Raw genomic sequence first — 12,408 nt, forward strand, 5'->3', positions numbered from 1 at the left:
GCTGTTCCTGTACGCAGTTGGTGTACATCTGGTTTGACAAGTAATCCATAAATGAGTAAATATTCCTAATCAAAGATTTAAGTACATAATATTAAAAAAAAACCCAAAACCCAAGCTGTGAACACTAAAACCTGGTTTTTGCTGTGACAACAGCTGCTAAAAGACCATTCAAGACAGAATTCTTTTCTTCAGCTTGTATGGCAGCACTAACAGTAAAAAGGCAAAAGTTTGAACATGATGATATTACAGCAGAAGATAATGTGAGCAGTTTGACCACTATCTTGAAGACCCATACCTTAATCTTGAAGGAGATCAGTTTGTCACATACTTTAAAAGGTGGGTAGAAGATTGAAAAATTCAGAGAATTCCAATTAAACTGTGACTTGCTCTCATTTTCTAGCATCAACTAATTAAGCATAATTTAAAACAACATAAAAGCAGGGTAAAGCATTCATTGTGACTGGAGGCAGCAACATAACAAATTACTTGAAGAAAAACATTTTGCTAACTTACTTGCCCCACATAACCAAGAAAATAGCTTGGGACCACAACAATGATAATTACAGCTGAGTGCCCTTAATTTGTCACTGATTTTTATTTTTTTCCCCTCACAATAATGACAAAGATATAAGCAAGAAGTTCTTTACTGTGAAGGTGGTGAGTCAGTGGAACAGGCTGCCCAAAGAAATTGTGACTGCTCCATCCCTGGCAGTGTTCAAGGCCAGTTTGGATGTGGCTTTGAGCAACCTAGTCTAGGAGTAGGTGTCTGGGCCCATAGCACAGGGATTGGAACTAGTGATCCTTTCCAACCATAACCAGTCTATGATTTTGTTCTATGAAGTACCTGACACAGAAATAGTAGTTTGGTGAAATAACAGTATATCCTAAAATTTTAAAGAAACTGGCCTTATATAAATCAAAACATCATTTTTTACTCTTTGACATAACAGGTGGTATCAATGGGGTTTAGCATTTAAAAGGCTGAGAGACAGCATACAAGAACAGGGTTTTCCAAAGGAGGTTAAGAAAAAAAAAGATTTAAATAGCTAGTGAGAATAAATAAATAAACAAAATATCTAAATTAATTACTAAGATAACATCTGTTGCCTTTAAACTTTGTATAATAATACAAATTCTATATAAATACACCAGTTCTTTTTACATTTCACCTTTTTTTACATTTCATGGTTTTATTATATCTAATTTATTGTAGTTCCCAAAGGACACACACAGGTTTCTTGCAAAGTATTAACAAAGAATATTTTGTAACTTTTGTAACTTTGCAACTTGTCAAAAATTCATGGGTGACTTCTGTGTGTTCTTGCAATTGCTTTCTTCCTGAAAATCTTAGAGACGTTCAGTACCTTAAAAACAAGTCTCCCTATCAACTTCAGAAAAAGATTATTCCCAGAGATTTATTAAAGCATTAGAGTAAGTCCATCTCTTGCTAAGAATCAATACAGACACAGAAAAATGAACTTAAACAAACAATGTAGTAAATTACCTAATCTGCTCCCATTTCTGGGCATTGCCATGAAAGAGCCGAGGCTGCCCCCTATGACGCTATGTGGTCTCCGTAAAGGGGGCTTCTTGAAAGATCCTGTGTACTGGTGAAGAAAGGAGTGCATGCTGTGAGACGTTGGAGGCCTGCCATTCTTCACAATAGGCTCTACAATTCACAAGGGTCAAAATATTCATTCCCACAAGCAAGTAGGAGTGTCAGGAACATGCCAGAAGGAAAAAAAAAAAAAAAAAGGAAAAAAGGAAAAAACAGTTACTAAACAGGCAATCACCACTCTGATAAGATTCTTTTTCATACTAACATTAGACCACCATACTGCTGCCATTTCTCTATTAACAAATTAATACAAAACATGGCATTAAGTATTACCCAAACTTCATTTTATTAAATTCTGTCACTCTGCTGGATCGGTAAATGACCTGAATATACAGTCTAAAAATGTAAATAAAACTAGAATGTAGCTTTTAATATCAGTAAAATTATTTTCTTGTGAATTAATGATTTGCTTTACTGAATAATGTTTCATCTTCACTATAATTTAAACAGACCAGCTGTTAGATCAACTCATTTGATGAACAAATTCAACCACAAGCTTTTGGAGATACTCTTCCTCTGAAAATTCTTGGCCTTGCTACTGGAAACTGTTACACAGAAACATATGTGTCTATACCCAGCAGAGCTGTCATGCCATAATTAAGGTTAGTAACTCAAAGGATATCAGAATAATTAAGTACTCAATGTCTATTGGCTTGTATCTCAAACAGTTCACTGTTCATAGACTTAAAACCAGGATTGTAAGATTTTAAAAAGAATTATTGTTGAAAAACACCTTGCAGAAAAAAAAATAATTAAATCTTATATACAAATGTGTACAGAAATTGAGTCTTCATGTTCTCTCAGCAACCTTACTCTGCACATAAAGACTAGCACTCAAGGACTGCCATGGTACTAGAAACAGTGTAATTCTAAAAACACAGGTGTTTTTTACCACAGCAAGAAGCACAGATGTCAGCTAGTACTAACTGTCACAAAACTGGACTTATCAGAACCACTGATTAAATCATTCACAGAAGAAATTAAAGAAGAAATAGCCTCAACTACAGAAAAAAATACCCAGAGATCAGACTCACCCAGCAGCTACATACAAGCATTGTCCCCGTACTAGGAAAAAGACCAGAAGATATGTCCGAAGAACACTTCAGATTCAAGTAATTTTCTATTTCCATCATGGGATTCTTATTACCATTACAGATACACAAGCTTTGGCATTACTGGGAAAAAAGAAAAGGCAGCAGCCATGCAGTGAGCAACTGTATCATGAGTGCTACTGAATGGAGCAGCATTTCCTGAGGTGTTTCTGGGGCCACTGCCCTCAGGGTGTAACACAGCTGGGATCTGCTCAGAGCTTCATTCACACCTGCTGGGACATGGAGCAATCTGGGACCCTACTTCACCACCCTGGCTTATATCCTCACATACAGGGACACAAAAGGAAAATAGCAACAACAAATACTTAATAACTGAAGCAAAATGGGATCCTGAAGGGAACCCCCTCCCTCCCCACATGCCCAAAAACCTTTTGGATATATTATGACTGGTCTCAAGTAGACAGAAGTACACAGGCAGAACTATGCAAAGATCTGCCAGTGGCTTTAAAAGAATAATAATGCAAGGGTTTTTTGCACATAAATAATACGGTAAGACAAAGAAAAAAAGAACACTTTAACTCAGCTGCTGCAGGAAAACAATAAAACAAAAATAAAGCTTCAGGCAGAAAACAGAATGTGAAAGGACACATCAACACTGTTATGAACCTGCCTGCATCTTTCAATTGGCATCTTTCATAAAACCAGCTTCAAAGTGGGTGAACATGAGAAAAAATAAACCATATCCATGTGTAATAAATACGTCTATGTGTATGTTCATGAAGCATGATCAGTGTCTTCACCTTCAAAACTCTGGAAATCTGTCCCAAATTCTTGTTTCTGTTTCTAACACACTGCATCATCCCTTTTGATTTAAGAGTGGTATGAGCTTCCTTGTTGTGTACGTTCAATAGCAGATGATTTATCCTAGGGCAGCAGGTGGCAAATTCCTCATCAATTTCTGAATAGAATCTATTATTCCTTCCACATGACAAGAAACGGGCTGACACACAGCACAACTACTGCTTTGACTTCTTATATATTAAAATCTGCTTTTTGCTTTCTAATTTTTCCTGATCTTCGATTTGAATTTGATCTAGTTTCTAGACTAAAAACCTCACACTGAGCTTACACACACTGCTGAACAAATGAATAGTATACCTGATGATCATATAATCTGCTCTGTTGAGACAGATCTCACTGATTAAAACTATGATGCTTGGTGGGTTTTAGTGGCTCGTTTGCATAATTTTAAACTTACTACTTCATTTGTACTCCTTACATAAGCAATAAATAGTATATATATTAAGCATGAAATTCTACTTCATTTTAATTGTTTCTAAACCTAAATTTTTATGAAAAAAGAGGGCCAACTCAGATTTTTGTGGGAAACTGGGGGAAACAAAACTCTCCTCACTTTAACCAAGCCTTGACACACCAAGCAAAGCAGAAGTCCCTCAAGTTTTTTGTCTTAAAGCCCTAATATAAACCTAGGAAAAATGTTCTGATTATTATTTTTTTTGTTAGTACAGAAATCTACTGCTAAAAATCCCTCATATATTTTTTAGCTGTACCACTGGTGTCAAAAGCCTTAGACATTGGACGGTAACTTAAACTCTCAACAAAGTGCTGAGAGAGACTGACGCCTGGTAACTGAAAATGCATCTCCCATGGTTTGTCTTACACAAAAATGCAAATTACTTTTCTCATCCTAATGAGAAACCAAAGATGCCAGGATACATCTCCACGAAGGTCAAAGAAACACTAAAGGCATCACAGGAAAGGGGCAGGGCCATATGGCTGGAAGCTAAATGCCTGCCTGTGAGCATGCCAGTAAATGCCTCAGTCACCCTGGCCACCATACCAACTTCTTAGACATTTACAGTTGCTATGGGTTCTTGTACCACTAACTCCACTGGAGTCCATGCACACATATGGGCTATAGCTGCATTAAGAGAGAACAGAAGTGATAATTTACCTTACACGTTATGGCTTTTGTCTATTCATGCTAAAATGAATCTATCTTGATGACCTGTGTAGCATGTAAAAAAGGCCAGAGTTTACAAATACACTGAGACTGAGTTTTATGCTCACTACTTACATGACAGTAGGATGAACAGAGACGATTGTTAGAAAAAATTTGTTTTTCCTCATGGCACTGGTAGATTTGCACAGTTCTGAACAAAATTCCTAAAGTATCCTAACATATGAAGTTTGGTTCAAATATAAGTATAAACACAGATCACATTAATAAGCAAACAGCAAATGTATATAAAAAATTAAAGACAAATGCTTAAGAAAGTAAGATCCAATTACACAGAAATATCTTCTGCCATCGTAGGCAACTACTACCTACCCGCACTGTCGTAAGGACTGTTCTAAATTATGGAGCTCATTATGAAGTTTAGCACCAGTAATTTAGGTCATGTAGTAGGACAGCCATAATTACCAACAGACAATGAAATGAAGGTTACAAAAACTCTTGGACTACTAGTATCCTTCTGACTAAGAGAAGTTTTATTAGTACTTATGAATGTTTCTTAAATTCCTAGTACACATTGATTTACATAAACGAGGGATCATATGGCAGTTTATGATATTATAACCTATAGGTTTATGGTTTGGAAAAGTATTTTTGTTAAATACAGTTAAGTTTGCATGCTAGAAACTTTTAAAGAAACATTCACAAGAATTCTCCATTTTGTGCTACCTCCTCCCTGCAAACATGAGAATAACAGCTAAGAGCCGGAACAAATACTGAAAATTACAAGCAAACTCTTGCAGGAAATGAATTTACAAAACTGTTTATTATTGGCTTTATGCATTTATCAGATATGAGATTTAAAGAAAGTGCTTTTGAAAAACTGTTTAATTCCCTCTGCTCAAAGATCCCCGAGCACTTCTTCCAAAGTTACCACATAATGAATTCATTTTTGTTAGGTTTATTAATATGTTGAATCATTAAAGGGTAACACAGCAACTTTTTAAGTGCAACTGTTTGTCTTGAATAAAAGAAGTAAAAACTGTAAAAGTTAAATGCCTGTGCTACATACTGCTTCTTGTAATTTCAATTACAGTCTTGGCTTGTCTTTAAAAAACTGTTTCCCTATATAAAATACACATATTCCTTACGCTATTATCACTGTACTTGGAAAATATAACAAAGTAATGACTCAAAGGCCTAGCTGATGTGATAGAGGTGTTTACAGGAGGTATTTTCATGGTGCTGTTGGTTTAATATTTGGCCACAGCCAAAATGAATGATACAAATTTAGAGGGGAGCAGAAAATCACTATGCCACTCACTATGCAACTGTATGAATCTATTGCATTTTGAGTACCATGTACAGCTCTGGTCTTCCTCTCTCACAACCCACAGACTTGTAGGAGGGCTGCAGAGGGCACCTAGTGATCAGTTGCATTCACCTTCTTCAGCACAAGAGTGAGGGTCATGGAAAAAGCCAGTTGTGGCAGGTTGTATGTGGCACACACACCAAGTGTTTTTTTTACACCGTGCAGTCTGTGGAAACTCCCCACCACAGGATGTAATGACTATCAGAAGCTTACAAGACTCAAGGGGAGACTTAACAAGAAATCTGCTCAGGGCTACTAACAATACAGAGACTTGCCAATTCAGGAAGTCTCTGAATTAGGAACTGGTACGGTACTCTGGGGAAAGAGTGATATATTTTGGGCTCTAATCTTGGACTTGCCCTTAAATGTCATCCTCAGAGACTGGAGAATAGACAGGCAGAACTCCAGCTGTCCTTATAGCACAAGACTTCTGCAGCACCTGGGCTGTTTGATCAGGCTGGCTCATGCTGTCACAGCCATTCCAGCCAGAGCCTTCCTAATTATTTAGGCCTGTCTCTCTTTCCTCACTCTGATCTATAATCTGTAATTCCAAACTGATAAACCTTTAAATGGGGAAATCAAGCTGAGAAAGACACTTCCTAGTGGTTCTTTTTTTATTGTGTTTGGTCAGTTGCGACTGTATTCTTATTCTGGCTACAAAATGCCTTTGACGCATCTTTCAAGCAGTGCCATTTTAATTCTTGTATTTCTTCTCATGCAACCTACTAAGCTGCCATGCAAATCTAGTCTTTTAAATATCAAAAAAGTTAACTCAAACCTTCTGAATGAGAATATTTCTATTACACGGGTGTACAGGATGAACACATGGTTTTCCTTTCAATGTCCCTGAACATTTTTTGAAATATGAATGTGTCCTGGTTTTGGTTTTGTTTTTACTTTATATCTATATACACATACACACAAACACATGCACATATATATATATACACACATACATACACACTTATTTTTAATACATCCATGTTATCTTAAGTGCACATCTTCATCAAGGTTTAAAATTGGGCAAGGCATGGTGACTGTGACTGCTGTATTACTTGATTTTCAAGTTTGGCAAATAACGAGCTGCTGGTTTATTTCATTTGGAACATTTTCTTGTATTTCTTGCATCCTATCATTCAAGCTCTGTTATTACTGGCATAATGCAAAATAACTACAACAGCATTATTAAAAGGAAAATACTGTTTAAAATACAACCAGCCTGGCTTACAAATGCTGTATGAGTTGCTAGACCATGCTGCTGATCTGTTTTAGAACATACACATGTATTTCAAGAAAATACAGTACCCAGTAAGGTATCATTGCTTTGCAAAGTACAAAATAATGGCAACATCAATGCTAATAAACATCAAGAACAAAAAATAGCTCAAATCAGCTGCTAAAATCCTTCAACTGTAAAGTGACAAAAATTTATGCATGAATGTAAGTGGAACTGATTTTTTTATTTCATAATTATGAGAACTGCCAGAGTCAAGTAGAACAATAGTGTATATAACAAAGAAGCTTGTCTGAGGAATTAGTTAAAACTATTTTATGAGGTTATAAAGATGACGCCTCTTTTTCCTTTAACTGCAATTTAAATTAGGCACAAACTCTGACCTGAAATTACTCCCAAGTCAGGCAATTTTTAAATAAATCCCCAATGTTTCTTTCCCTTGTCCGTCTATCTTAAAGAGCCATGATACCACTTTCTTTCCTGTGCTGGATTTACTTAACTGGATTTACCTATCTGAGCTCCAGAGAGCCTGCAGAATTGCCTGTCATTTCTTTGCAAGACCTCAGCAACTGACATACTGTCATACATCAGTCAGCTGATCCACTAAAGAACATGTTTTCATTAGGAATGTAAATGCATTTTAAAATTTTATGAATATATAATGCCACATATTCAACTACCTTTTTTTTTTTATTTTTATTTTTTTAATGTCCCATGAGTATCTCTATCATACGACAAAAAGACCAAGCTGGCTTTCAGATTTCACTGCCTGAATTCTGGAATGATATTTGCTTCAGCTAGCTTTAATAAAGAATCAAAATCACCTGTCATACATGGTGACATTTTCCCTTAAATCAAGCATCTCTGACAGAGCTAAGTAAGTCTGTAAGAGAATGTGTTCTTCAGTAAACACTATCCAGGCTGATCATGGAAACCATACAAATACATAAATATTATATTGTAATTTCATACAAATAAAGTAAACAAGGCCTTTTTTTCTAATCAAAATGAAATATCAGAGAACTGATTTGGATATATAAGTGGACTGAATCCAGGCAGGCTCCATACTCTAAATAAGGATGAACTTTCGTGCAAAAGCAAGCTTGCCACAATTCACTGCTGCTACCAAAAAGGTGGATCATGGTTCTCCCCTTGGCAAGAAAAGTGTAACTTTGGTTTAGATTTCTGAAGTAAATCATCCCAGGCATGCAGAGTGCTAGTACTGACAAAACGGTGGAGGCAGAACCTCACTCACCACTTTTAGCTGCAGCTTGACTTTGGACTAGCTCAGCTGTAACAAAATCCCACTGAACGCCCTGAGAATCAGCTACTGATTTTTACAGAACAGGTCTCTACACAGTTTCTTTTCCATCCACCTTGACCTCACCCTTGCTCCGGAAAACTTCCAAGGTTGCCCAGTTTGATTTTTTTTTTTTACTTTTCTGTTTTCATATGAAATTCGGAAGTGTCAAAACTCTACGTATGTGAAACTAAGCCCTCCACAGAGCCTTCCATTCATGAAGCTTGCAATGCACCACAATAACCTTTTAAAATTATTTATATTGACTGTCTCAAATGCCACTGTGCTACAGCTTAATCATATTTTGGAATCATCTACTACGCATCCATTTAACTAATCTGAATGTATGCTCTATTAATAATTACTCAAATTTTACCTGTCTTCTGGCAAAAAAAAAAAGACTGCTTTTTTTTTTTTTTGACTTTCAGTAAAAAATATTTTGAACAAACTGCCTTACTGAAGTAGCTGTTGTCAGAAGCCTGCTATTTCTTCAGAAATCACAGAAAGCAAGTAGGTGAATTTCTGACATTTTAGAGCTGGTATGCTGCACTATACAGAATTTAATAACTTGGCTATAAGGCTGTCAGACCCACTCAGTAAAATTAGTTGACTCTAGGTGATGGCTCTCATTGAAGAAATATTGAAGTAACCCAAAGCAGCTATACATTTGCTATATCTGTACTTTCAAGGGGCTGCATGAGGAACACTGTAGAAAATACTCTATACATTATTTTATGGGCTTGCTTCCTTGGACTCCATGATACTCAGGAAAACATTAAGCCACTCTAAAAATAGAGCCAACACCACTTAAAACTGTATTTATCCATTAAATAATAAGATGAAACCTTCAAACTTTTGACTATTACAATATTAAAAACCTAGTAGAACCTCAAGGGATTCCCCTATTGCTCAAAATTAATCCATTTGAGTACAGCACTCATGTCCAGAGCAAACACTTGTCAGTTTGTCACTTGGAAGACATAGGGCAAAAAATATTGGTAGCATATTTGCAGAAATCTGCTGACAGAAACTGAAGAAACAGCCTTCAAGTTTCCCCAAGAAATGAAGTACCTCAATGATTAAAATGGCGCTCTAAACTTTTTGTTTTGTTTTGTTTTTTAATTTGGGACAGAAAGGACAGAGATTTTTCCCAAGGTGTCTGTTTAAACTGCAAACCCAAGAGATAATACACAAGGCAAAAAAAAAAAGAAAAAAAGAAAAAGAAGGAAAAAAAAAAAGAGATCAAAACATCTAAAAGACACTACAAAAAGCCTTTCAAAGTTAACTTCACATATAATGAGGTTTTGCCCCCAGCTTAGGTACGAAGGCAAAGAAAATCACAATCAAATGAAACATATTCAAAGCCTAAAAGTTGCATTTGAGATTTATGTATTTCATATTGTTTAAAAGGTAATTCTCAAGACAGTACTTCTGGTCATCAGAATATGTACTGGAACATCAATAAGGCACTCCCATACCTCCGATCATACATACATGACACACCACTGGCTACTAATCCTCCCTTTAAAAAGCATAACTCCAGAAGGCATCACACTACAACGAATCTTTCAAAATACTGTTTCAAGTACAATTCGAAACAGAGTGAGTCAGCATCACAGGCAATATACAAGTATCCCTGCATCCCCCTCATACAACTACACTGTAGCTCCCAGCGCAAGTAATTAGTAGGGTCAGACTGCCAAACACATCCAGAAACAGAATCTGCCTCCTTTATACCCTACTTTCAGAAATAACTGTGTTGACTAGCTATGTGCATTTCACTTTTCTGTACTTAACAAGTCCACTTGAATGCCATTTTGAGAGTAAAACTCTACATATCCATCAGTAAGCCTACGCTAGCAGGAATTTGGTCTATTTACTGAGTCCACTTCTGCATCTAAGCATCACGCTCTCTTGCCAAAACTGCATTCTTCTTGTGAATGAAAACATTTACGAGTGGACAACAACCCCCCTTCCCTGAGACTACTGGTCTCTGCAGCATGCTTTCAGGCACTGAATTTTCATGCTCATTTCACTTCATAAGCACTTCCACACATGAATAGAGCTTCCAGGATTTGTGGGAAGAAGCAAATTAAAACGGAAGGGAAGAAAGAACACTATGTTGAGCAGCGTACGCGGGATGGAGAAACCATACTGAACAGTAATAACAAAAACTGATGTATACCACAGCACAGAAGGGCACATCCAGACAATAATAAAAACATCACCAGTACAGTAAAAGGGACAGTACCTGATTCGATACTTAGCTGTAACAGCTACCAGTTATTTCCAGTAATCTGTAGCTCTAGAATGAGCTCTAACATTCCGGGGACTTCTTCCCCCACTGATATTTTTATAGTGATACTTTCCTCCAGTATCAACAGAGAAACGTTTCTGATTTATTACCAGCAAGTATTTTTGTGCTTATATTTTCAATTCAAGAACACCATCTTGAAAATATGTTGCAACACACTGTTTTCCTTCCATACTCAAGGAATCACACATAGCAGATGGAATGGGAGTTTCTCAGCTGTACTGAAGATGATACAAAATGACTACAACTACAAAGACATTTGGATGTTCTGAGACAGTATTGCAATGTGTCAATTTTTATAAACATTCATTCCTCTTACCAGAGTATTAACTAGTCATTAAGGCCTTAAACCTAAAAGACACTTACGCACTTTACTGTAGCTGATCCTTCCATTATTACTCACACCTGTAAAATTACAAAAAGATTATGCAAGTGTTTGTGAGACTGGATCCTATGATCACACCACTGAGCTAGAACAGACCAAACGGAAATAAATATTATTGTAGAAATTAATGAAGCCATTTCTACGAGAAGCTCACTTTTTTGGTTTAGTATATATGTGCGTATATATTATCTATATATAAAAATTAAACTTGCCATTACAGAATGGCTTTACAAGTTACTTATATATTAACATGAGATCTGTGGATGTATTTTTGAACATACCTTGTCATTATACTTAAAAGCATGCTTGGAGTTTGTGATAATGTATTTTGTAATATTAGACAATACAGTCACATTTTTCCCTTTCATTAGAGAGCATATTCATATGTATTTAAAGTATTTGCATAAATTTCACAGTTAATTGGGCTTTAAATATGCATGATTTGGATGTTACTTCTAGCCAAATTTCATTAGTATGTCATTGGCAAGGAAAAAATTCAGGAACAAATTTAGTTGTCAACTGCTACAAATTACCATTTAGTATTTTTAATATTAATCTGAATACATATCACACATATTAAGGTAGAACCTAGAATTAAAAAAGCAAGCTGGCACATTGTTAGCATGCTTGAATCGAGACAGAATGAAAAATAAACAACAAAGCCAACTAATTGCTTTTATATGTTGAAATGTTAGAGACCATGAAAAGCTTCTGTACTTATGACAAAAGACTAGCCCAAAGTATACTTCATACAGTCCACAGTTCATAAGGCTTCAGATGTGTGTTAGGCATTTCACTCTCTCTTTTTATGGTTTATGCATCTGATTTGGTGATGCTTCCTCACCCAGCAGCCAATTATGATGAACATAATTTGTAAGGCAGCTTTAATTATACACAGGTTTCTGGTCACTGAATAATTTGATGGTGCTCAAGGAAACCAAAACCAAACCCAGAACTGCTGGATATTCTACATTCAGTGCAATAGCTCTGTGCTACTGCATCAGACAGTATGTGTTGATCCCTGCTAATCCCATTTTGCTGCTGATGGATGAGTGCTGCATACTGAAATTGTACTGAGTGATGAAGGAGGTTATGTATGAAATGAGATTGCACACAAGCAGTTAGCTGATTCAGTGGTATCAATGCACTGCAAAG

General features: G+C 36.2%; 1 protein-coding gene across 2 annotated transcripts in view; it reads right to left on the reverse strand.

Moving 5' to 3' along the window:
* CDK17 (cyclin dependent kinase 17) overlaps positions 1–12,408 on the reverse strand; it is a 92,492-nt gene that overhangs the window by 39,888 nt on the left and 40,196 nt on the right. The window contains exons 3-4 of one of the 2 annotated variants that reach the window (XM_062611327.1): positions 11,235–11,273; positions 1,505–1,669 (exon numbers count right to left, since the gene is read on the reverse strand). In XM_062611327.1, the coding sequence (XP_062467311.1) occupies positions 1,505–1,669; positions 11,235–11,273 (204 nt within the window). The remainder of the gene's footprint in view (positions 1–1,504; positions 1,670–11,234; positions 11,274–12,408) is intronic. The other variant, XM_062611328.1, reaches the window with a different exon arrangement.

This window comes from Pezoporus occidentalis, unplaced genomic scaffold (assembly GCF_034315485.1).
Source record: "Pezoporus occidentalis ecotype Australia unplaced genomic scaffold, CSIRO_AGI_Poc_V1 ctg152, whole genome shotgun sequence".
Lineage (NCBI taxonomy): Eukaryota > Metazoa > Chordata > Aves > Psittaciformes > Psittacidae > Pezoporus > Pezoporus occidentalis.